Below are 26,488 nucleotides of genomic sequence, written 5' to 3'. Positions count from 1 at the left end.
AAGGTAGCCTATGGAGTTTCTTGGGCCAAAGGGGAGAAAACACAAATGAAACAGTAAACTTCCCACAGATGGAAAAGAAGGAGTGAATGAGCTTTCCGGATCGGGGATGGGGCAGTGGACAGCGGTGTCAGGGAAGGACGAGTCCAGAAACAGTTCCCTTTGCTTTCTTTGAAGAAGCTAATGAAAGATAGATGACATCAGTGACTTAAGTACCATGAAAACCCCTACAGACTAAACATTTACCTTTTAACATACCTGCTGCACAGACATATGGTGCAGAAATGAGACCGGGTCTCTGTTTTTATAATTGTAGTATTTTGAAGGCTATACCACAGTTCGTGGAATTTAAACACTGCCATGATTTTATTAGACTCCACATGAAACTTACTTCAGATCTGGGAGTACTATACTTGGAAAAAGGATGCCAAAAACTCGGCTAGTAATACTGGTTCGTCAACGTCCTTCAAGCTTTAAAACACACAAAACCATCTCAAAAACTATTTTACCCATAGACCACTATCCTAACTTCTCTAATTACCTCCCCCACCCCTTTTCTAGAAGAATCTTCTCTATGTTAGGTCTGGGATGTAGTCACAAAAGGACCCTTTAAGTAAAAAAAAAAAAAAAAAAAAAAGTTATATTTGTATTTAATAAATGCTCAGAGTGTTTGTGTTTAATAAATGCTCAGAGCGGTTATAGAGAACGTGTTTTAAAACTTCCCTGTCTTTACACAGACAGTTGAAAGCTGTAGGACAAGGGACACAAGATGAAGGCCATTAACGGCTCTACCTGGCCATGAACCTCGCCACCTCCCACAGTATAAATATAGCAAGGGTGATGCAATCTATACCCTCCTCCAGAGGCCCAGACATAAACACAGCTTCCCGGCTGCAGCAAGAGCTAGGCCGAAAGGAATCTGACTTCCACAAAAACCCTGCAAATGAACTCACAATGATCCCGGCCGTCCAGGGGTTCAGGAGGAAGACAGCACACACCAGGAACGTGCAGGCCAGCACCACGCTGATGGACAGCAGGAGCCAGTGGCGGAGGCCGATGTACTGCTCCCAGAAGAGGAAGGGGTAGCCGTTGGGGTAGCTGGAGAGCCCCAGGCTCGTGTAGTTGTTGCAGATGGTTCTGACCTTTTCAATGGCTTCCACGAAGTCTGAGGTGTCCCGCAAGCCGTTGAGGTAGAAAGGGAACTGAGCATATTCGATGGGCTCTGCTGCCGGGACTGGACAGGGAGACAGCGGGAAGAGGCCACAGCTCAAGGCTCGGGCAATGGGGCAGAGGCGAAGGGGTGTGACCTGGGTACCGGGGAGCCACCACACGCCCCAGGGCCGGCCCTCCCAGACCCACATCCCGTTGCTCTGGGATGATCAGAGAAGGGACTCTGCCACCAAGTCCCCTGACTGTGCTTCTTTTAACATGAAGCACAAACCGTACCGGGACGGCCTTCGGGTCTTTACAATCTTAATCTCTGGTTTAAAAGAGTTTTAAGCAATGATCAACATTTGATTTTCTTTCTGGTGGGGGAGGGGAGGAACCTGGGGCCTGTGCATTTATTTAAACTTTGATTTTAATCTTCTAGAAGCAGTCACTTTTGTGATGGGTCTAAACAAGAATTCAACAGCAGGAGCATTTTTTGTTTGACTGACACAAGGGAAAATACTAAGTTCAAACTGTTTTACTCAATCATTTACCAGAACAAAATAACTCGAAAGTCATGCTTTCCTGCGAAAAACGCTTAACTTTCTTATCCTTTTAGTGATCTAACACACTTAAACCTTCCATGCTTCTTTTTTAATGCAATGCTAAGTCTTCAGCAGCAGGGGAAGAAATCCTTACACAACAAGCATTTAGTTACTGCCGTTGTGTGTTCCAGACCCTTTGGGGTCATTCAGTTGACTTGCTAAACATGATTTGCCCTATTATAATCTCAACTATAAATTTTCATTAAGACAAGCCTTGGCTGCTTGCCACAAGGCTCTGGGGTTTTAGATACAGAGAAGCACAACCCACTTCCTCTCCGGCCACATTTGCAAAGGGACCCGTCTTCTTTGTCACGTCCTCCCTCGGCCTCCTCTCCAAGGTGGAAGCTACTAATATCCCTAACATCAATGCAAATTAAATCCATACTGGACCACCTTTCAAAGTCAGGGCTGAGAGGGGAAAGGAAGAGGACGCTGCTGTATACAGGCTATTCTGCTCGGGTTTAAACAGCTTTGACAGAGTACAGGTGCTTGGTGGCTTATAGGAATGACCCAACTTGCCAGAAATTCCTTCAACACCAGAGTTGACAAAGCTAAGATAAACATATAATCCCCAGCGATAAAACTCTGCAATAGTAAAATAACACTCGACCTGGAGGCGTCCCCAGCTTTCACATGGAACAGCTGGCATGAAAGAGAGCTGCCTGGTGGGCGTCCTAGGGTGAAAGCTACAAGCGGAGATTAGGGACTCTCATTTCCCAACGTGATAGAGCACGGGTTGTATTCCATTACACATCCTCATCTGTCTCCCAGAGTTTTCAACTCAAAGAAATATATTGTTCTGTTTACACTTTTGAACCCTGGGTAGCATCAGCAGATGAGGGCCACGGCTGAGCTGGGAAGAACAGGGAGAGGCCCCACGTGGCGGGCCCCCATGGAGGGCTACTTACTTCTGAGTCTGGTTTCAGGCATGTAGTCAGCTTTGTCGTGCACCCACTCGGGACGGTGAGGCCGGATGTTGGCCTGGGAGGCAGCGTACGCCACAGGGTCGTTGCTGACCCAAGCGGTCAGGTAGATGTAGAACGCACTGGGGTTGATGATGCCGTCCGCGTCCACCAGGCGCCGTTTGGTCAACTGCAAAATGGGAAGAAGAGGGTCCTTCAGAATGGGGCCAGGGAAACACACTCCTGTCTGGAAGTGGAAGGAAAAGCAGAACCCTACACCAGCATCTGCAGCACAGCCGAGGATGCCCCCTCTTTGAACATACAAGAAATTCCCGTCAGAACACCTATGGTTTCTTTCAAAATGCACTTATCAGAGGATGCCATAATCGGTGTGTTTGTAATGCACACACAGTTCCGCAGATGGTCCAGGGATTGACTGAACCAATTAAATCTGAATGCTAAAAGACTGTCTGCAGCCAAGGCAGAGAATGAACAATCTGGAGAAACATATTTATAGGAGGGGAAGGGGGTGAAAAAAACCTGGCAAGAATCCCCATACACGTCTGTGTGCAGTTAACCTCTGCTGTTAACACTGAAGGAAATGCCACCCAGTAAATGGAGGAGAGCTATAAAAATAAAACAACATCTGTATAAATTTTGCTAACACTAGCCTCCTATGACCTGTGTATTCACAAAATGCCCATCGCCAGAGAGTGGAAGGGACTGGTGCACAGTCACAGTCCTCTGGGTACCCCGATTTCGGAGAGAGGTGGTCCCACTCCACACAGCCCATCCCAGGCCACGGAATACTACGCTCCCTCTATCTAAAGTAGGTCTTGGGGGCTCTGCTTAGGTGCAAACACTGTGAGAGACACACACACACACACACATCCACGCACGCTCATCCACAGAAATATATTTTTCCTGTTTACTTTAGATTCAGGCCCGACTCCAGTGCTTTTGGCCTTCTCAACAAAATGAGAAACACCAGTGACAGCAGTTAATAGAGAAAGAGTAAAGGAAGAAAGAGTCGAGTGACAAAACGAAATTTCAGGGGTCTGGATTCAATTAATCCCCAGGATATGGAACAACTGCATGTCTTCAAGCCGTCTCTGGAATTACAGAGCACAGCTCGTGGCCTCCGTGCATGCAGCATGCTTTTCTCCCTCCCAGGCGCAGGAAGTGATATCCGGGGGCCGGGCCCAATCCCATTTGTTCCACGGTGTCCCTGGTCCCCGAGGCCTGGCCCAGTCACCGTGCATCCCCGTGCTATCTCTCCCACAGGCTCCTCTGCCCACATCCTTGTCAAACCTGACAGCCTGCTGCACGGGGCCATAAAGCACCAAGTTCACACTCCATAATAACTCTGAACAATGTACTTTGTAAATCTGTCACCTTTAATGCCAACAAAAAAGGGGAGACAATAAACAGAGCTGCTGGGAAGATCATTAGCATGACGGTTTTCTGCCTGAGGGGGAAGCAAGTAAGCTACGAGAGCCGGTAGTAGTGTTGGACTCTGAAGGGTCCAAACATGCTCCTCAACATGCCTGAGGAATCAAAAGGGATACGCTGGAATCTGAGCATCACCGCGAAGATGCAAGTGCAGTCGGAGATTATGATTACGGGAAAGAAACAGCTCTTATTACCCAGGGGGGTGAGCAGAATGGCAAGGGCACTCAGGTTCCAAGGACTGGCATTTCTGTTTGCCCCACTCGTAACAGAGCCGTCTGTCTGTCTTCCTTCTCCACCTGCTGGGCCAGGGTGACCCCAAAGAATCGAAGGCAACCAAACCTCCCATCCTTTTAGTAACCTCTCTGATCTCCTAGCTCATGCATCCACCCTAAATTTTGCTCATTCAAATGACCATTACCATCCTTCCAAGTTTGAACAGAGTCAACACCAACATGGTAATGAGTACTAGAATTCAAAAGAGAACAGTACAACCCAGCATTTCCAGTATCTGAGAAAGCCTGCTCTGCCCCAAGGGTTCTTGGGGGGAACAAAGGTCCCATGTGGTGATCCACATGTCCCCACTTGACGGAGGAGCAGACTGAGGCACTTAGTCAGCTGATGGGACGAAGTGAATCAGAGCCAACTCAATATTCTCCCAGCCCCTGGTGCCTCGGGTCTCCAGAGGGCACAGGCTGGGCGGGCAGGTGTTCTCTGCTCAACAACGCCATGGGAGCTTCCAGGGTGTAGAGAGCGGGGAGAGTACCTGGCTGATGTCGATGGGTTTATCACGGCTGCCAGTCTGCACCAGGAGTTTGTAGGCAAGGACCCCATCATCTGATCCATTTTTGTAATTGTTTGGCATGATTTTCCCAGTTTCCCAGTCACTGTCAAATGCATCCTGAAGTCCTAGAAAAGGCAAATGTATACAATGTATTAAATGTATTAAGATTTTTCACCATTATGATCCAGGCCATAACTGGGTGGGCTGAGGACAAGGAGCCGGTATCAACCTTAAACACTCTGTGTGCTACCTGTTTTCTAGTTCAAGGTCAAGTGACACCCTTAGATTTTTCATGAATGAACTTCAGGCTGCTAATAATCACTGCTTCAAAGGTGGAAGAAGGGAATACTTGCTTCTAGGAAACAAATATACATGTTTTACCTTTACACAGAAAAGAAAACACCCTCTTCTCTCCCCAAGGCTATTCCGAAAGAAAGGAAGGGAGAGAGATTGGGGGAGTGGGCGGGCTGGGTGAGGAGGAAGATGGACAGGCTCATCAGGCAGTTCACACCACCGTCAGGTGCTAAAGCTGTGGGTTCTTCAGTACAACCAGAAATCCCACTCAGAGGGGGAAACGCGCCTTCGAACTCCCGACTTCAAACAGCAACTCAGCTGCTTCTCCAGCCCAGGGTGAGTGAACACGATTCTGTCAATTTGTTCCATCTGTTCGACTTGTGGAGCTAATACAAGCTGTGGGATCGGCTGCCAGGTTGTGTAAAGATCACAGCCAACACCTATTCACTCTCCACTGTTCCTCTTTGCCACCCTTCCTGGGGTGGGGGTGTACAGGAGGGCGAGGGGAGGGATCTCGTGAGCGCCTGTGTGTGCAGGGAAATGCCTCACGGGGTAAATTTGGATCAGATTGAGAACAGGAAGCCACAGGCCAATACAAGGGGGCTCTGTGAGAACAGATGACAAACCGCAAGCACAGGGAGGGGAAGGAAAGGGCTTTCTGGATGTGGGGGATGGGCGAGCCCACCAGCCCACCACACACAGCTGCGCTTGGCCTCTGTAATCAAAACCATCATTACAGACCTGATGGTTTGGCTACAGCTGTAAAGAGATAAGCGTGCTGGAAGAGAAAACAGGGCCCTGGTGACCCGGCCTTAGGGGCTGAGTGATCCAGTGTGCACACACTCTCCCCCGACTCCCCCACCTCCTTTCCGCGGCCCTGCTCCCCGCCCTCCCCAATTCCCTCCCAAGTAGAACTCCCAAGCCCCAGCAGCTCAGGAAACCACATCTTTTGCAACAAGCTACATTTGCACAGGTTAGACATGGCCAGGAAGAAGGGAAAAGAGTTCATTTCATGACATGCCTTGAGTGACTTCAAAGACACCCCGCCCCAATACTGGTCCCCTCAGTGCTTACAATAATTAAGCTCTGGGGGTTTGAAGCAGGGGGAGAGGGAGCACAGGACCCTGTCTCTCTCTTTAAACCTTCCTGCCCACATTGCTGTGGGCATTGTTTTACACGAACAATGTGGGGATGAGGCCCGGAGGCTCCGTGCTGAAAGAAGGCTGTGTTTGGGGCAAGTGTGGAGGAGCAGTGGGTGGGAGGGACCACCGGCACAGGCCGTGCTCCCGACGCTCACACAGACTGTTTTTCACAGCAAGGCATGTACACAACAAGCTGTACAGAGCAGATGTGATTTTATTACCTAAAACCTTTTTTTTTGTTTTTGAAAAAAAATAAACAGGGGAGGAAAAACAACCCCTCTTCCCTCCTGCAAAAGAGACCTGGTCTGTTTTCCCCACCTTAATAGAATTTTCATCACTTCATGGCCTGTGTGGGACTTTAACCCTTTCCCTCTTGACCTGTCAATCCTAAGAAGCCACTTGTGCTCAGCAAGCATGGGGCCGTCCCAGCATTTTACACTCATCGCCCTTCTTACAACTACCTCATGAGAGCCCTGTTAGCCTCACGGTTCCCACTTTACAGATGAGGAAACTGAGGCACAGAAAGCAACGTGACCAAGGCCACCCAGCAGGGCTCCAGGGCAGGAATGAACCATGGTTGCTCTAAATTATCTGAGCGCACAGAGGCGCCCAGAAAGTTCTCTGCTGAAGACGTGAATACGGTCAGCCGAGTTACCGTGCACACCGATGATGTCTAGTGGCAAACAGGGTTCCAAAAATGTGAGTGTAGCTTTAAGATATGTATGCACTAAGAATGGGGGGACACCCTAGGGCGAGCCAAAGGAAGAAAGATCGGATCTGAGGAGGTCAACCCTGTGGGCGGCTCAGCTCAACTTATCACTGGCGCCGCCAGGCTCCCACACCATTTGCCGTACTTGGAATACAAACACGAACGAGAAATAGTCATTGACCTTATGGAAGAGTGAAGTCCTTCTCATCAGATTATTTTATGTTCTGACTAATTACCAAAAAGCTCAAGGAACAATGAACCGGTCTAAGAGTACACATACAACATAGGATTCTATACACAAAACAAGGGACACGGATTTGCCTCCGCTGCCCGTTGGCCAAGCTGCCCGTTGGCCAACATTTTATGCTCTAACACATGTACACTGTAGAAGAGATTTGTGACATTTTATCTACTTTACAGCAAAACGTGAACGTTTTAGCTAGAACTTTTCTCATTGTAAATTTTTTGTTAAATGTTCTTTTCTAGGGAAAAGTTCTCAGCTACTTATTCCAATTGTCAATTTCTCTTTGATAGGGGACCCTAAGAAGGAAACATTTATTTAAATTTTATCTGGACAGTTCAGTGTGAAACACAAACACCACTGGCTCATGATATGGTGTGGTTTTTATCTGCAATTTCGCCTTACTGGCATGTGTGTTTCAAGATGACCTGGGGTATTGCCACTATGTAGTTTTATGAGTTAACCACCACCCCCGACCCCCAAACTAGTGGGATGTTGATAAAGACCTATAGCATGATATGGTTTTTAGTGATAATTCCACCAAAAACCAATGAGGGGTCCCAACACTTAACAGCCACACAAAATGTTTTTGAACAATTCAAGGACAGCTGATTCCTTGCAGGAAGTGTTCAAAGACCCAATCAACCCCTTGACAGGCCTTAAAACTGTCTAGGTAGCCCAACGGTCCTGTTTTCTGGCCATTCTGTGTCCAGTGCTCTCTGGTGCACCTCGTAAGAGTCATACTCAGAGTTCTAGGGCTGGCTGGGGCCCTGACTTAGGAGCACGAATGGGTCTTACTTGGTCCACGTGGGTGCTGTTCACTTAGCAATCAAAACATGATTCAACTGCACCTTTAAAAAAGTGCGGTTTTCAAGTCCAACTCCTTTAGGTCTTTAAAGGGATGAAAGCATAGGGATAATTTACAATACGCTATAAAAAGGTTAGCCCTCGCCACTGCCTGAAGACAATACCCTCTGCCCTCTTCCCAAGCTCCGCCTAACATGCCATATTGAGCGTCCAAAGGAATGGCTGAAGACACTGAAATCAATTCTACAATAACCCTCCTTTGCTCAGATACGGGCCCTGCTGCCGATCTCTTTGTCATTTGTGGCAAGCTATTTGCATGTCTTTGGCCAATGGGGGAAAAATGAAAAGCAGAGAATCTCTCAACTGTCCAGTCCTTTTTGGACTCATTATCTGAAAGACACAGCCTCCCAAATTACTGTAAAAAAATAAGACTTGGAAGAAATTCACATTAATCTTGGGAGCATGTTAAAAAAACAACATTAACGTCACGTAGTTCTCTGCCTTCCTCAAAAGAAGAGGTCAAATCTGGTATACGTGTATGAACAAAATTCTAGCAACAGAACTCAAGGCCAGCAACCGTATTGAAGAATTTTCAGTCAGACTCAAGTTGTTTACCATTTCATGCAAACTCCCAGGGAAATTGGCTGCTTAATCTTTACCTACAAGTGTATTGACTTAAGACCAAAAAAGGCACTCGAATCTGTGTTTAAACAAGCCTAATTAAGTGGGAAATTAAGACAATCATTTGGATAACTTAAGCCAAAAAATGTTGGGGGCCATAATTATTTAGGTATTTCACTAAAAGCATTTTTGCCTGAATTGTGTGGATAATTATCTTGATTCCCCACTTCACTTTGCATGTGTCAACATGGAATAAATGAACAGATGTTCTTGGAATCACTGAATACATTCATATTCAGTCAGCAGTTAGGAACAAATTTAAGCCTTTTTTTTTTTTCCTCCAGTTGACTACTATTTCCTAGAAACGTTTCTAAGGACAAGGTAACAAGTTAAGAAAGGCATTTTAAAGCAGAATTTGATTATGAAATACTGTGAGATGTGATTAAGCACTGATAAGTTTATTTCATATGCCAAGTCAAAAGATGGTCAAAATATGGAATGTTACATTATATTCACAAAAGATGCAAAATTTACCAGTTAAGTAAAGTCATAATTTGGCAATAGTCAATCTAAAAATTCCACTGATGCTCTGATTTCACTTGATCATCAAACTAACCACCATCCAAAAAAAGAGCACTAGAAGCATCCAACTCCCCATTTTATAACAGACTTTCCCATTTCCTAATGTGCACCCATAAATTCTTAACAGAAGTTCCTGAGTCCCCCATCTGAATTGTTTGTATCATTTTATAGGTAAAAGCCAGATTTGGGAGGCTGTCCCAGAAACAGTCTATATAAGAATTTTAAGCAACACTTAGAAGTCAATGAAACATGTCCGTGTTACGTTATAATCTAACGTTTTAATAGTGAACAAAGGGAACTTGTGGAAGCTGAACATACCAAAGACCGAACGGTGAACGTTTACAAACGGCGCACAGCCTCTAGCAGCACCTCACCTTGAAGCCAGTCTCTGAAGTAATGCAGCCACATTTTGGGAAGCTGTTTATTTTCTTCCAACATGACATACTTCACATTGCTGAAACTCTTGTGAAGGTCGTAAAGTAAGTGCTGGATATTCGGGTAGTCTGCTTTCTGGGTGACTATATACATGTTGTAGAAAGAAAAGTATTTGAATTGTGCAGCAATAAAGTCATATTCTCTGGTTTCCCGAGGCACAATGTCTGTAAGGTCCAGCCCATCGCGCACTCGGGTGGTCCCATAAAGGCTGACCCCCAGCAAGCCCAGGAAAAGGAAGATCACCACGACCTGTAACACAGTAAGAGGCACAAGATCAGACCCAGAGGACGGGACCAACTGTCCCTTGACAAAAGGAAGCTGTTTGGTTCAGACCTCACTTTTACCCCCACAACGGCCCTGATGAAGCATGTAGGGGTCATTCTCCAGAGAGAAAAGTAATTATAGTAATCACATTTTAAAACAAGCTCATGAAAAATAAAATGTTTACAATTGTTGATCTAAATTCACAGAAGCATTTGCTACATAGAGATTCACTCCTGTAGAAGATGAGCTCATTAAAATGGCCCCGCATGCTAAAGGGACTGACTTTTTAGGAGGCCTGAATACATCATACCCAAAGAAGCAACCTGATGAATTCTAAAGGAGACTGTTTTGTTATTTCTTGAAGACAGGAAGAATCTCCTGTTTTGGTAGATTACCTTGGCTTTTGGTTTCAAGAGGAAAGGAGCATAATGTTTCTCGGCAAAAGATGAAAGTGTCCACTTGGTGCAGGGGGGCTCAAGGCAGTGGAGGCTGGAGTCGGAGAACTGGGAGAGAAGGTCCCTTGTGGAGCTGGTGCTCTCGGGGCTCTGGCAGCTGAGGGTATCCTGGGTCATGGTGACGGGCTGCACGGAGATCTCGGAGCGTGGCTCGGCAGTGGTATAGTACACGTGAGTGTGGGGGTCGTACTCTGTGCGGAGCTGCACTGTGGACTGCATGGTGATCTGGGTTTCATGGGTGAAGCTGTGGCTGCTGTAGGGGGGCGGGGGGCTGTAGCGGGTGTTATCGTGAGTCTCCGTGTAGGCCTGAGGTTCAACCTGAATCACTCTGCTCACGCAGGGGCTAAGAGGGGAAAATATGTTGCAATGGTACAACTGAAACAGGGATACAGTGCTTTCATTTTTGCCAACGACTGACAGTATCCATTTTACATAGTTCTAATTTAGAAGAAACATATCATACTGCTGAGCTCTGCAAACACCACCTGATTTAACCATCTGGACATAGATGCTAGTAAGTCAAAGGAGGCCAAATGGATGGCCAATTCTGAATGTGACTGGCAAAACCAAGTTGCACACTGAAGAGCCCCTTTCAAAGTGCAATTCCTAAAAAACACACAACCCCTCCCCTCAAAACCCCACAACACCCCAAAGGCTGTATTTTTTTCTGGATGGCTGGTTTTCAAGCCTTTGTTCTGCCTGAATCAATAGAGATAACGACACACTCCCAATAATCAGCCAAAGTGATCCAGAATAGAAATAGCGAGCTTGTGGATCATAACCCCAGAGCTGTGAGTCTTTAGTCAGGGAGGGGAGAGCCCCAGTGACGCGATATCCCCAACAGAGCATCCTCTGTCCATCATCTCCTCTGCCTCCATCACATCGGTACAAGCCCAGTAAACTACACTTTCTTCCAAGTTGACAGATGAAAGAGTTCTCTAACCCTACCACTCTGTACCCAACAAATAAAGGCCACAGCAGCTCATGAAGTTGTACCTTGTAAAACAGCAGAAAATATCCAATCTCCTGTCCTCACGTCGATATAAATCCATGCTGAGAATCGCAGGAAAAATTAGCAGAACCATAGCAAAATTGAATACCACTACTACAGCCGCCTGGAAGCAGGGGGAAAAGAAAAAGTAGAGGTCACCAGTATGTCTCCTCCCAGTCAGAAGACTGCTCTAAAAATAAAAGAAGTTTTCAACAACATCCTTTCAATTCTCTACTGAAGTGTTTAAACTTGAAATAGATGTTGGAGTTTCTCATCATTTTGCTTCTCTTCCATCATTAAGAGTCCATTTGACAGGTACAGGCCCCGTCATTCTGATCCTTTCCATCTCTTAGAATTTCATGAACCCATGATGTACAAACACAGGAACAAAGTGAGTCTTGCTCACAACCTAACCAAACCAAATCTACAAATGCAGAATATGGAATATACTTGATATGTTTTAATTGAAAACAAACATTCTCCTTTCAGAATATTTTTAAGAGTTTCACGCAACTCTGATTTTATACTTAGAGTATTTATACGTCAAGTGGATTGGGTATATTAAAATGTCACCTTTAAAACATGAAATAAAATTTCAAACACGTCCCCTGAGGTTTTTAATAGGCACATTCCAAATAGCCTCAGGAGTAGCCTGTGGGGTGTGCGAGCACAGTAACATGAAAGGTCAAAGAGAGTGAGGCAGAAAGAAATTCCTGTGTGTGATTATAGTATGCAGAATAAATAAGTACAGATTCAAAAGTCACTCCATAACCTAGAATAAACACAGGGCTAGATTCTGTAGTGCTTTGGCAAATCTCCTGCTGACCTAGTAAAAATTACACAATTGGGCTGTTAATAGGGGAAAGTCAACAGAGGACAGTTGAAAGGGCTCTCCCATTCAGACAGGAATGGAAAGAAGCGGGACACACACACACACACACACACACACACACACACAATCCAACTGGAATGCTAAGTAACCAAGAAATCAGAAATTTTTTTTTAAATTAAAAAGTCTCAGGAAGTTTTCCAAAGAACTACTCAGTTCTAAAACGTCCTCCAACTGGGTAAATGTCTCTGGGGGAGAAAAGAAAACCTGCTCATAGGAGATACCCAACAGAATCAGAAGAGAACTTTGCAAAGGGCTTCTGATAATAATTGTGAATTTATGCTCAAGGTGAAAGATCAAGGATGAGGTCTGGAAAGGTACCTTTCAATATTAATTCCCTGTCAAGTCTACAAAACCAAAAAATCATCAAGAGTCTCATTCTAAAAATTACCTAACTCCTCTCTTCTTAGCCTGCTTTGAAATTCCTCAGCAACTTGAAATATATGAAACCTGCGAACTTAACCGCTCTAATAAATGGTCTTTAAAGTCCTGCCGGATTGACTTAATACGAAAATCACTATTTTGACTAGAGGATTCATCTTAGAGGCAAACACTTTAGAAAGGAAAGCGAGGACATGGTGCTGGGTATTGGAGACACAGAGAGAAATAAGAAAAGGACTGACCTACCAAAAACTACAATCCAGGCTAAGGAAAGTAGTAATAGTAATAGGAGTGCCTGTTTGGCTCAGTCATTAAGCATCTGCCTTTGGCTTGGGTCATGATCCCAAGGTCCTGGGATCGAACCCGGCATTGGGCTCCCTGGTCAAAGGGGATCCTGCTTCTCCCTCTCCCACTCCCTCTGCTTGTGTTTCCTCTCTGGCTGTGTCTCTCTCCCTGTCAAATAAATAAAATCTTAAAAAAATATATAGTAATAAATGCTTGCAAAGGGTTCCAGAGCAGCTCAGAGAGGGAGGAGTTCCCAGATAGGGGTATGCATAGGGGTATGTGGGGGCAGGGGGCAGAGGGTGGTGGGTGGTCAAGGGAGATTCTCAGGGAGGTACAGAAGACAAAACAGGTCTGGTGGGGCCCAGGAAGGAGGATGTGCCCCGTGGAGTAATTCCACAAGCTGTGTCTAAGAGGGAGACCCAGAATTCTGTTGTGGGCAGAGAAAGGACAAAGGGGGAGTCATGGGAGACCAGGTAGTTAATACACAATTCACTCAATCCCCACGGCAACCAGGGCCACCATTATCACTGCTGTTGACACTAGAACCTAACAGAGACTCCGCAGTGCAGAGGAAGGTCACCGGTCTGCAGTCACTGAGTAAATCAAATTTAGACACAGGCTCGGTGTCGAAGCCCTCAGCCTGACTGAGACCTGGGACTTCTTGTCACCTGGTCACCTCCTGAGGGGATGGACACAGGCTAGGCTGGGGCACAGGGAAGCTGGCAGGGATGGGTCTGATTCTCAAGGAGATTTTTCAGGAAAACTCAGTCCTGGAGGTGGAATCCTTTCAGCTTTTCTTTCTATGATAAGCATGTTTAGAATTTGGGGGTGGAATGCGACAGAACACTCCCGGGCATCTCACTCTGGACAAAAGTTCCTGAGGCTGCAGAATCCAAGCAGCCCAGGTGCTCTGGCAGGAACAACACTGAGGCTTCCACGGTGGCTGGGGACACATGTGCTACCAGCTTTATCCCCCGGAGGACTCTGTGGAGGACATGAAGAACCCCCAAACTCTTAAGAGTAGCGTCCTGTCTACACTCGCTGTCAAGTGGCATGTTGCATACGTAGGGAGGACATATCCGGACGGGAAAACAGCACAACTTTCACGTCCCAGTCAAGTGCACCCAAACGGTAACGACAGCAAGCGGCAAGGACTTCTCAGCAAGGGAGAAGTGTCACTGCTGGTGCAAAGGGCAGTCTAAGACATTGTAAGAAAAGATGAGAAGATGATGGGGATGATTTGCACTGTCAATCAATTCTAATTACTGTGCTTGAAGGAAATGTCCCCACGCCCTGTGTTGCCCTGACCTGTGGCAGAACACCCACCAGCGCCCTGCTGAGACCCCTGCAGAGCAGAGACGAACTGACCCTGCCCAGAGGGCCCTCATCTAGAACTCCTCACTGTGTGGAACAATACAGCGTTCTGTTCTGGGAGTTTCCATTGAAGAACAAATCCCATTCAGGTACCAGCAAAGCCCCAGTGCAGGGCACTGGTACCCAAAGAATTCGACGGTGCCATTGCTTTCTGGTATAGAGGTGGCATTTGGACAGATGGATGGAGATTGGTAAGGAAGTCTAAGACAGTTTCTTTGTGAAAAAATAATTCTATTTATTTTGGTAAAGTTAGACAATTGCAAAAGTTCCAAAAAGACACATCCTAAATTAATATGGATTTATTACTGGACAGAACCACTGTAATCTCTTTCTTTTGAGGCTTAATCTATAGTATCCTGAAAGCACAAACACAAATGGATACCTGGAGGCACAACTTAACCCAATTCACTAAGAGAAAGAGAAGCTACATCACAATCAACTTTGAATGTCAGTATATTTAAAAGGAAACCAGTGTAAATTTCTGATGGCTATAGCAAAAATCATAGCACATTCACTCTCTTTTCTTCTTACATTTTCTTTTCTTTCCTTTTCCTTATTTTTTTTTTTTTTAGTTTGTTTTTTTGACAGAGAATGAGCCAGTAATATGGGAAGCCAGTCATTCATACATGAGGACTCCTGGAAGGTCTCGGTTTTCTAAAGTGGTACCCCAGGGGCTTGGAATAGAAACGCAAAACTCACAGTACTCGTTTCATCTCCGTAAGGTGCTTGCTTACCTTGGGAGAACTTTAGCGTACTGGATTTTCTAAAAGGCGTAAGGGAAACTCATGTAGCTTTTCAGACCACCACACCATAGGGTATCATTAAAGGACAGTATGCCTTGATGAATCATCAGTGTACTGAGAGAGGAGAGGACAAAATGAGAGAGAGACACACAAGAAATGAAGGAGCGTGAGGCAGACCAGAAATAAAGAGCAGCGAGGAAAAGGCGAGCGGAAAAGGAGAGAGGCAGGAGAGGGTCTCACTGTTACAGGAGGGGGACAATTTCTCAACACCGGCGTCTGCTGCAGGTGAAGGCAGTAAGATCGGGAGACTGCAGACGGGCATGCAGATGCCCGTGCAGAAAGGCATTCTAGAAAGGTAATTGTCCCAACACTTAAGCGGGCACCTTTCACTTCCACATCACTGAGCAGTTAGGCAGCCAGATGTATTTTCATTTTCTTGTTTAGATTTAACTTTATCCATTAATTCACTTGCTACTTCTACTTTTAGATATTTATAATAAACCCTTTATTATTTTCTTTTCTTTTTTTTTTTTTAGTATTTTTCTTTCAGAGGTGATAGTTGCAGTAATTGGTACAAAAATCTTTTCTCATGTTCTGTCTTACACTAAGTATTAAGTAAGTCTAGTGTCCCAGACACAGCAGGATCATTAGCTGCTCAGGTCTTCATTAGCCATTGCTGAAACGAAATTCACATATGAAGACTACGGAAGAGCGAAGAGTGTGGACAAAAGCGTAAAGAGAAACCAAACTTATGATTTGTCAGTTTCTCTTCCTGGTCACAGGAAATCACCCTTCTGGTGATTAACGAGTAAAGCAGTAGGAAGAAGCTGGATATAAAAACAGCTTAAAAAGTGACCCCAAGGGGTGCCTGGGTGGCTCTGTGGGATAAGCGACCCCAGCTCTTGATTTTTGGCTCAGGTGACGATGTCAGGATTGTGAAATCGGGCTCCACGCTGAATGTGGAGCCTGCTCTCTCTCTCCCTCTCCCTCTCCCCCTCCTTCTTAAAAAAAAAAAAAAAAAAGTGACACTGAAGGTATTTTCCCTTAAAAACCTGGCCATTTCATAAATTATCATCATACTGATAGAGAATAAGGGGGGGAAAGCCACCGCTCCTCTCTTGGAAAACAGGTGAAACTTTAAAGTGTGAATTTAATTCACAAAAATTCGGTAACATCTTTGCGATACCAAAACCCGAAACCATTTGGGGCTTAGGAGGACCCCATCCCAAACCGGTCAGGTAGCGTTCTTCCTCTGCTGTGCTGACTGGTGTCAGGATTCCTCAGAGTTTTGAGCAGCCGCAGAGCCCTGCCAGCACTCCAGACCAAGCACAGAATGGACCAGAGCTGTGTCCCCAGCCTAGGGAGCTCTCCATTCTTACCGTTCGTATAAGCTGGCTCTCTGCGCCAAAGAAATATCTTGGTGGCCTCTAGGTGTAGAAGGGCCTGGTTTGGGACGAGAGAGCAGAAAATGCAGGAGCCACACTGCTCTGCAGAGGGAGGGCAGAGGCATTTTGACTTTTCTTTGCAGCCTGAGAGGAGAGTAGGAGACCAAAAGAGAGGGCTGGAAGAGACTGCGGAGGAGCTAAGGGAAGAGGTGGCGAGTGCGGGCCCACTGACACACCCCTACAGGCAGAGGATGGCCCTACATTTGGACGGTGGGAGCTAGTCCAGCGGACCCTCGAACAACACAGGTGTGAACCACACGAGTCCACTTCGAGGCTGACTGTTTCCAGTAAACACACTGCAGCACTCGAGATGTATTTTTCTCTTCCTTAAGATTTTCTTAATAACGTTTCCCCCTAGCTTATTTTGTTGTAAGAAAACAGATGGATTAGCCATGTGTTAATTGAGTCTATGTTATCAGTAAGGCTTCCGGTCAACAGCTGCTATAAGTAGTTAAATTTCAGGGGAGCTCAAAGTTATATGAAGATCTGACTGTGTGGGAGGGATGTCAGCACCCCCAAACCCCGTGTTGTTCAAGGGTCAACCGTGCACAATTCTAAGTGATCACCTGGCTTGGTCTATACTGCAGCCTCTTCCTCTTGGTCAGGAAAATCTGCTCTGTACAAATGCCTTGTGTTGGGGCTGCTTTAGGGAAACAGGGTGGGTGGCGCTTTGGGGCTGAGGCAGCCAGCGGGGAAGCCCAGTGGGCACTGGCAGCAGGGACGGCCATGAGCTGGCCACACTGTGGATGAAACCGGAGGACTTCTGGCTGTCCGGAACAAGGGGGCTTCTCAGCACCCTATACAGAGGGGGCCCTCGTGTTGTTTTAGTCTCACTATACAGCGAAGGACCACTCCCTAAGGCAGCAGGTCCTGGGGCTGCCCGGGCCCCAGGCGTCTGGGCTCTAGAACTGAAAGAAGTGGAAGAGCCCTAGGATGTATTTTACAGGGAGTGTCATGCTTGTTGCATCAGGAAGCTTCTACCAGAAGAGCCCCAGATGCGGACACGCTACCTGGATTCTGGCAGCAGTACCAGAAGCACATTAGAGGGGGAGGGGAGACGGGCTACTTGGCCTCCGTGCGGAGCTCGCCACACGTTTCAGCACTGCAAACTCACCTGGAGGGAGAAGGCTCGCAGGGCGGGGATGGGGATCAGTGCGGCCATAAAGAAGGCAGTGACATTGCTGATGGAGGTGAGGGCCACGCTGGCTCCCGTGCGCTTGAGGCACTCTCCAGTCCTGTCCTGAGGACGAGAAACCACAGTGCTGAGAGCTGCACAGCGCGGGGTCCCCTCATGCCACAGGTCGGGCCGACAGTTCAAATTCATGACACAGGGAGACAACACGTAGTTTATCACGCTGAAGTCAGGGTAGAAGAAAGGGTTATTTCTGCCCACCCCTGACACTGGTATCGAAAGTGCTTTCAGGACTATCTATACAGTCCTGTGCCGTCCCCAACTATCGCATCCAAAGCACAGAGCTGCGAGACAATCACTGAAGTCAATTTTTAAGATTTAAAAGGGGTGTGTTGGGAGAGGAGGGGGGATGGGGACAAAGTGACCCAAAAACCCCCACAAAAAATCCAGAAAAGCAAATATGGGCTTTGAAATAGGTGTTCTGCAATTCTTCTCATCTCTTTCACTCATTTAGAGGCAGTAACACGTCATTGACTTGGTCTACTAGGCCAGATTAAAGAAAATTAAAGGACAAATACTCAAGAAAGGAGGTGATTTTGGCTGGCTCCAAAGCTTTCTTCTTTTGTTTTTCTATTACCTCAAAAGGGATTCTTTTATTCTGTCCTGTTTCACTAAATGCATGTGCCAGAAGGAAAACGTCATCCACGCCAACGCCAAGAGCAAGAAACGGCAAAACCTGCAGTGAACACAAAGGGCAGTGCGTTAGACACATGAAGTCCAATTCGGTTCCTTCTAGAGCTAAGGGGAACATTGCCCCCAGCAGATACCCTAAGGACAGCTTACAGCAGCTCATGGTGAAGAACCTAGTTCCCAGGTTAAAATCCCCTGGATCTAGCCCTTTGGCTCACAGGAGGTCTTATCCGTTTCTATTTTTAAGCCCTACCATTTTTTTTTTAAGCTAATAAATGAGAAGGAAGCTAACCCATCAGAAGCAGTGGTTCTCAGAACACGATCCCTGGATGGGCATCATGGAGAACAGGTAATTAGAAACTCCAGGGGCAGAGGCCCAGCAGTTGGAGATGTCACCAGCCCTTCACACGACTCTACCGCACACTCGAGTCTGAGAACCATGGCTCTGATGAATGACCTTCACTGCGCTGGTAAGTGAAGCTTCTCTACCACCACCAAGTCCCCACAGACCTTCCACCCAGTGCCAAGGGCTCCAGTCATGAGATAGCAACCCCCTGCCTCCCGGGAAGTGTGGCATCTTGGTAGTAAAGGTCGGAGGACCCTGTAGGTGACATGGACACAGAGGAGGCCACTGGGCCAAGCCTGGGGAGGGGTATTTGTCGACAAACATTGGATGATGGCTCCTTTAGTACCTGAGTTGTTGCAGCGTTAAAGGAAATCCCGATCAATGAGCACAGGCCCAATCCTGCAGCCACTGACAGTGCAACCAACAGGACGCCAGCCAGCCCCACGGCACCCTGGGACTTGGAGCAGTCCCAGCGCAGCATGGTTAAACAGGCATAGGCAAGCTGCGAGCAGAACAACGGGGTGGGGGGCAGGTGAAGGAATGAGGAGGGGGAGACAGGGAGGGGGAGACACAAAACAAAAGCCAAACATTAGAATGTGTAAGGATTCTAATGTTTTCCCCCACCCATCACCCCAAATCAAAAGGTAGAACTTATTAAATCCAACAACAACAATTTACACTACAGACATCACACGAAATGATACGAGTCAAAGATGGGCAAACCGCAAATGGGAGAAAATGCTTTACACGACCACTTTTGAAATCAAAGCGGAGCTCTCTCTGTCTTGGATGCACGTGTGTGTTAAGAGCAGTTATAAAGCAGGGGCAGTCATGGAAGAGATCAAACCCAAAAACTAAACCAGCTCTCCCCCCATGCTCCCCCAGGAGAACTGAACTGACTGTTACCATCAGTAGGTAGCCACTGGCCACTCGGATGACACTGACATCAGAGAAGGACTTCAGGATGTCGTCCAGGGTCGTCGTGGTAAAGGAAAGCACCTTCTGAGTGGAGTTGGGAGCAACACTTTGATGAACCACCTGTGGGCACGACATAAAGTCCCAAACAGAATGGAAGCATCAGTGAGCTTCAAGAGCACAGACCTTGGGGGACGTGTCCCCTCCACTCAAGCCTCACTTTTTCTGATGCACTAAAAGGAGTTCTATATGATTCGGGTTTGAACTTGGGACTGACGTGAAACGACCCTGGTCCTGGGACAATAAAGGCCACTGCTGATCAGCTGGGAATGTGGTGCCACGGTGAGCCGGCGCCTGACGCCTACAGTACCTCTAGGTCCCGTGCACATGAGGCCGCCCTTCTCCTCTCCGCGGCTCTACAACAGACCTGTGGTCCCATTAGCTCCCCCCAATCCAAAACAACTCGTTCTTATGGCCACTCCTCCCCCCTTCATTCGCTGGCCACTTTTAAAAGGTCGCATGCAGCTCAGCAGAGGTCACTGCTTGGGAAACAAAGGCCAGCTCCTGTCACATGACCTAACCAAGGGGGACTGCAGCTGTGAACAGATTCTATGCTTTGCTAATGTTTTCCAGACACTTTTTCTTGCTAACCCAGTGTTTTTTTTAAACACTGTTATGCCTTCGCTCTGGAGTTCACAATTGGTTACTCAAAACGTCTTAGGCGTCCCAATTAGAATTAGCCATCACCCACACTGGAAGGTTTTCCATATCTAGGAAAGGAAAAGAAGTTTTCACTCCACCAGTTCCCCAAAATGACGATTTGTTTTGAAAACAGATTCTAGTGAAAAAACAACAATAACAACAACAACAACAAACAAAAAACCTGTTTTAAAACATGGCAACAACGAAGCACGGAGTACTTCGGAGGGGTCTGTACCCAGATTCAAAGGTGGGCGTCAGAATGCGCTGACTTACCTCCACGTATGTCCTCTGCCAAGCCTCCAGGATGGCTGCGGCCTTGTCCTCGTTCCAGTTGATGTGCGAGACATACTCGTACCCCTTGAAGTGCTCGTACATTTGCTTGGGAGTCATTAACTGAAACATGGTCTGCAAGGCGTGGGCACTGTGACAAGGAGGTAAAGCCACGACATCAGCATTCCCAGGAAGCTGTCCTCGCTGCTTAAACTCCTGAATGCACGTCCCCCCCCCCTCATGGCCCTTCTCTCCTATTTGAGCACATGTTTCCGTTAAACGGGACCTGGATGGTGATTTTATTTAATAGATGGATGTACCATATTAAAGGTGTAACCTTACAAACCTTTTACAGATATACCCCCAAATTCAATTAATAAGCAATTTCCTTTCTCAGTTTCTAGTCAGTGAAACAGGAAGGGTAGGGGAGCAGATAGCTTGACCAGATACACTGGGCTCAGCAGTGTGCGCTCGCCTGTGCAGAAATCCCAGCCGACAGCCTTCCCCGGGGAGAGATCTCAGATGGAGAGCCTGACGCTTGACGGAGGGGAGTCGGCGAGTGCCCAGAGGAGGATTCTTGTTCAGCCCTCAGCCAGTCTGTGACAGAACTTAGCTCCTACCGCCCCTCCCTCCTGCTGTGACCACTGTGGCCCCCCTGCCTTACACTTGCCCCCATTTTCTACATAATAGGTCTTCTACAAACCTACAGTCACTAACTATGGTCCTGATGAAAACAACAAATCTCCACTTGAAAAATTCCCCACAAGGTGGTTTTTCAAGCTGGTCTGGTCCACTAGTATTTCCTAATATTTTATTACACCAGACGGCTAGCTAGGATAATGGTTAGGTATTAGTACAAATACACTTGCAGATGTCAGGAGGGAAGTGGTTTCTGAGGGAAGGACAAAAAAAATAGATGGCTTGGATTTTTCCTCCATGTGCTGGATTACCTGACAAGCTTCCCAGTGCTATTCTTGACTGTGCCACCCACAATCAGTTCCTCCTGCCAGTGCATATACTTTCTGGATAATCCATGACATCCACCGTTCAAAACAAGGGCCACATCAAGAGGCTAAAATAAAAAGACAGCCACATAATTACGGGAATTAGCAGGCAGGTCACATGCCTTGTTAAAACCCAGTGCATTAAGGGCTTGTTTGTTTCAGAGAGAACATTAATAACAAGGCTAATGAGAGGCATACGGCAAATCTTGCAGCAAAATTTAGCTCTATAAACAAACTTAGCTCCATAGACAAAAAAAGGTCGTTGAAAATCAAATCTTAAAAATGAAAATAATAGGACTAGGCATGGGGGGAAGACAGCAAGCTTTGCTCTCGGTCCCTGGGAGCAGAATCAACGACTGTACTCACTTTGGTTGCGTTCTTGTTGGGGGCTGTGGCCGGGCAGTCTGGATCAGCCGGGTTGAGGCAGGGCCGGTCCATATAACCATGACCAACTTCGGCCTTATTCAGCATTTCCTCCCAGCTGTCCACTTGATAGTTTATTTTCTTTAACTCTTCCAGGAATTCCAAAGGGTCAAAGTTTGTCCACTGCAAAGGAGGCTTACCTCTGTGAAAGAAATTAGAAGGCGAGACCATGAAAAGAGGCTTTTCCAAGCCTCTGAGCCTGTGCAGATCGTGGATACCGCGTCCGGGCTGCACGAGGCTTTCTGGGAGTGCTGCAACGCGGGGACCCTGGCATGGAAAAGGAGCGCTCCTTTCCCGGGTATCTGTATGCAAACCCGGTCAGGAAAATAACTCATGAATGGAAATGGCAAGCAGAGAGCTTGTAAGTTAACGAAGAGATCAAAGACTTGTTACTGGCTGATATGTCTTCTTTAACACCTGAAATCAAAATTTGCTGAAGGGTGCTTCTAAGCATAAGACTGAAATCCAAAAATAAGGGTTGGGGGTGGTGGGGCAGTGGCGGGGGGCGGGGGGAGAAGAGGGAATCATGATGTCAAATTAGCACTTGCCAGCCTTATAAATGCTTTGTAAATGTCATCAATCAAAATATTTGATCTCCATTACCTTCAATAATCCCATACTTATGAGCTCTCTCTGACAGCCTGGCAGTGGACCCCGAAAGCCCCCTGCTGCCTCTGCCATCACCACCATCAAGGCCACTTCCCCCCACACTCACTTTTGAATCTGCGCTGTTGACAGACCAGAAAGGCTTTTGGCTGCCTGTTATGTGGTTCAAACCACACTGTAGCTGCTTAACCAGGCTGAAGTCATTATTCAGAATCTCCCAACCAGAAAACACAAAACCCCTTATTTCCCATCTAAAACTGTACACTGAAGGTCAGGGTATGGCCACTGCAAATTGCTTTTGCAGATATGCGTAAGCTAGGACAGAAACAATAACCCAAGCACGAACTCTTGCATAATTAACTGAAAATGTCTACACCGATTAACAATTATTCCTTAAACGATGCAGAGTATATAATATCCAACTGGTAACCCGTGAGGCATCCCCTACCACGGCCTTCAAAGATAGCGGATTTCCCCCTTCAATGTCATTAATGTGATCCAAAGAAAGGTTAGTGTTTTACTCTGCAGGAGGATCTTGAACTTTAACTCAATATATTTAATTCCGACATGTACGCACTAACGCATTCTCTTTCCTTGGAAAATAACTCAAACCTATGGCAGTGCCTGGTCAGCAAAACTGCGAACACTTTATTAAAGAGTTAAAAAATCATACATACTCTGAAAGAATTTGCATTTTATTTGCATATAAATAGGTTGGTAAAAGTGAATGAAATTTAATGGTGCCTTCAGAACTTTTTTTTTGAAAAGAGGAAAAACATTCTGCGGAGGTCCCCTCTCCCCCAACTATTCACTCAAAAAATGCCCGTGGAATTTCAATGTTTTTATTTCTTGTTCAAAACTGAAATAGAATAAACAATGATCCAGTAACATCCGAAACATTGTCAAGTTCAGAAATCACAGACATCAGAAAGTAAGATCACACACTTACAGTAGGTATGCTGTCCCAGACTGTAACTTTGCCCCTTCCCAGAAGCAGTCCAAAGGTGTAATAATTAAACAAGGGTAAAGATATTCTATTATCTGTCAAAGTTAAAAAGAACAGGCCACACGTTAGGCTAACACATACCACTGAGGAATTTTTTGAGAATTTCTTGCCAAAAAAAAAAAAAAAAGGAAAATGTACCTGATCCATGTAACCTGTTTCTGTGATAAGTTCTCCGGATTTGTAACACAAGTGTTCCAATTTCCACTGTCTAGTGAAATAGAAAGCAGAGACAAACATTCTCACTGTAATAACCTAAGGAAATCAGTGCAAAATTGGAACTATAGAACATAGAGAAAGAACTTTAATTTTGATCACTTTTAAGTATCTGTTAAAAAGAGCACTTTTGCCAAGTAAAGACTCAACAGGCTTGCTTTAATGAATAGATAATACTCAATTGTAATTAACATGTGGGTGTTTATGTAAACGAATGCTACCAAAGTCCTTGAAAAGTCTTGTTTTCTTAAGTATCCTCCCAATAATCTTGTTTACACCATTAATCTGCTTTTTCCTACGTACATTACAACTTCAGGGAAGATAATTCAGAGTTGAATTATCACAAATTCAAAATAAGTGGAGACTAATTAGTAAGGTTTCTAATATATTAACATATATTCAGGTGGGAAAACATTACTATTTTTTTTTACTAGCAGTTAATGTTCTTATTAACAGTTAGTGTTCAAAATGAATTCTCCTGCTCTTAACCATGAATGCTGTAAACAACACTGCCAGGTGACCAGATTTCCTACTTTCCAGCCTTTTATTCTTGTTCTGTAGACATGACATTAAATATACTGATCCACAATTACCCTTATTATCTATCACCTTCTTATTCTGTCATCTCTACAAAAATGCTCTGTAAGCCCATGCCTTTCCATGTGTATCAGGGAGATAAACTTACCTTGAAAAGATAGTAAATTTTAAGAGTAGGGATGGCAAAACCAGAAGAAAAAAACGTTTTTTAAGTCTTTCTAAACTGCTCTATTTTATTGGTCTCCTCTTTTTTTTGTATTGGTCACCCAAAGGAATATTCTGGACTTAGCCTGCTTCCCTATGCAACCTTCACATCTATCCTGCAAGTTCCCCAACGAAATGCCACCCATTCCCACTGGGCTGTTTCTGCCCAGTGCTACTGAAAATCACCCCTTTCTCTTGAACTCCAGGGCACTGCTGGTCGGATCTGCTTCATACCTGGAGCACCTGGGCTGGGGAGTGCTCCAGGTGCACTGGGATATACCCATCTACACTGATGTCTTCCTTCTTTCTAACTAGACCATCAGCTCCTGAGTAAAGAGCTCAAGTTATTCATCCATCCTTCCACCCACCCACCCATCCACCTACTGATGCATCTTTGTATATGTTCATTCTGAATTCCACACAGCATCAACATAGACTATCTGGCCTGAGGAGGTCCTCAATATCACTTGGTCAGTGAACTCACTTCCTTGAGAAGAGCATGGCTGTGCATGCAAGACCCCCTAGGGGGTCTTGGAGCCAGATGAAAGCATTTGAAACCTGGCTCTAATGTTTAATAATTGTAAGACCTTGGACAAATGCTCTAATTGATCTACTTCTTGGTTTTCTTGCCTAAAAAATGAGATGGGTTGAACTAGGTATTCTTTAATGCTCATTGCAATGCATACATGTTCTCTGGTTCCATCACACATAAAGAGTGTAATTTTATTGTACAGACACTCACATCTTCTCCTTAAGTGTGTAAGGCACAACTCCCTTCAAGATAGGGTCCCCTTGTGTTAAAAATGGATCAGCATACTTGCAGTGGCCCTGGAATGCCGATTTCCACAATCTTTATAGGGCTTCTCCATACAAACTTTGCAAAACTGCGTTGGGTAGTTGCTTGTCTACAGAATGGGAGGGATGTGCTGATAGAGCAGGGTGTGTTCACTAGTCAAGTTTGCCTGACCAAAGTGCCAGAATATCTCCTTACGTTTTCCCTTTCATCCATTACATGTATCTCATTTTGTTCTCAGAACCCCCTGAGGATAGTAGACCACATGTGATCAGGAATTTACAGATGAGGAAACAAGAACATGTGACTCATGCTGGATGCTAGGGCTCGGTCTCCAGTGACATGGGTCTTAGAACCAATTCAGTTGAGCCCATGGAAAGTGGAGGTTACCACAGCAGGGACAAGTCCAGATTTTCCTTCTATGCTCTCCTTTCATTCTCCCTGGCCACTGAGTATGTCTACAGGACCACTTACTCACCTCTCCTGTGAAAAACTGTACCATCAACCACTCATTTAAAAGGTGCTTCAAAGGAGTGCCTTGGTGGCTCAGTTGGTTAGGCATCCGACTCTTGGTTTTGGCTCAAGTCAAGATCTCATGCATCGTGGGACTGAGCCCTGTGTCAAGCTCCACGCTCAGTGTGGAGTCTGCTTGGGATTCTGTCTCCCCTCTCCCTCTGCCTCTACCCCCCACTAGTGCTCTCTCTCTAAAATAAATTAAAAAATCTTGAAAAAAAAAAAAGAGGTGCTTAAAAGCCTTGGTGAGAGACAGGATAAAGTTAGGTAAATTCCAACTCAGTGGTCCCCTGAAAAGAGGACCAATAGCTCAGGGAGAAGACCCAGTTCAAATTCACAATCTAGGCAGTTAGTCAATCAATAAAATCCAAGTGCCCAACCTGATCTAAACGCTGGGGTGCAAGGACAGACAAGAGATGTGGTCCCTGCCCTGAATAACTCACTTTTTCAACAGAGAAGAAAAAGGACTGTCAGTTTTGATCCAGAAGTCTTTGTATGTTTTTACTATACCCACAGCATTGTTAAGTTAGCTATGAAGCTAAAGGATAATATTTTGTGAAGCAGTATATGACTCCTGTCAGTAAGAATTC

General features: G+C 45.8%; 1 protein-coding gene across 4 annotated transcripts in view; it reads right to left on the bottom strand.

Annotated features, from left to right (window-relative positions):
* The window catches only part of PTCH1 (patched 1), a 69,068-nt gene that overhangs the window by 12,440 nt on the left and 30,140 nt on the right, over positions 1–26,488 (bottom strand). For all 4 annotated transcript variants that reach the window (XM_046022284.1, XM_046022288.1, XM_046022285.1 and 1 more), the window contains 15 exons: positions 23,777–23,846; positions 23,582–23,673; positions 21,970–22,168; positions 21,550–21,671; positions 20,603–20,750; positions 19,619–19,750; positions 19,059–19,214; positions 18,314–18,412; positions 17,659–17,784; positions 11,433–11,551; positions 10,377–10,779; positions 9,657–9,966; positions 4,869–5,011; positions 2,660–2,843; positions 951–1,231 (listed from right to left, as the gene is read on the bottom strand). In XM_046022284.1, the coding sequence (XP_045878240.1) occupies positions 951–1,231; positions 2,660–2,843; positions 4,869–5,011; positions 9,657–9,966; positions 10,377–10,779; positions 11,433–11,551; positions 17,659–17,784; positions 18,314–18,412; positions 19,059–19,214; positions 19,619–19,750; positions 20,603–20,750; positions 21,550–21,671; positions 21,970–22,168; positions 23,582–23,673; positions 23,777–23,846 (2,584 nt within the window). The remainder of the gene's footprint in view (positions 1–950; positions 1,232–2,659; positions 2,844–4,868; positions 5,012–9,656; positions 9,967–10,376; positions 10,780–11,432; positions 11,552–17,658; positions 17,785–18,313; positions 18,413–19,058; positions 19,215–19,618; positions 19,751–20,602; positions 20,751–21,549; positions 21,672–21,969; positions 22,169–23,581; positions 23,674–23,776; positions 23,847–26,488) is intronic.

The sequence above is a fragment of the Meles meles genome, chromosome 11 (genome assembly GCF_922984935.1).
Source record: "Meles meles chromosome 11, mMelMel3.1 paternal haplotype, whole genome shotgun sequence".
Lineage (NCBI taxonomy): Eukaryota > Metazoa > Chordata > Mammalia > Carnivora > Mustelidae > Meles > Meles meles.
The sequence above is the reverse complement of the archived record's forward strand: the minus strand, read 5'-3'. Positions and strand labels throughout refer to the sequence as shown.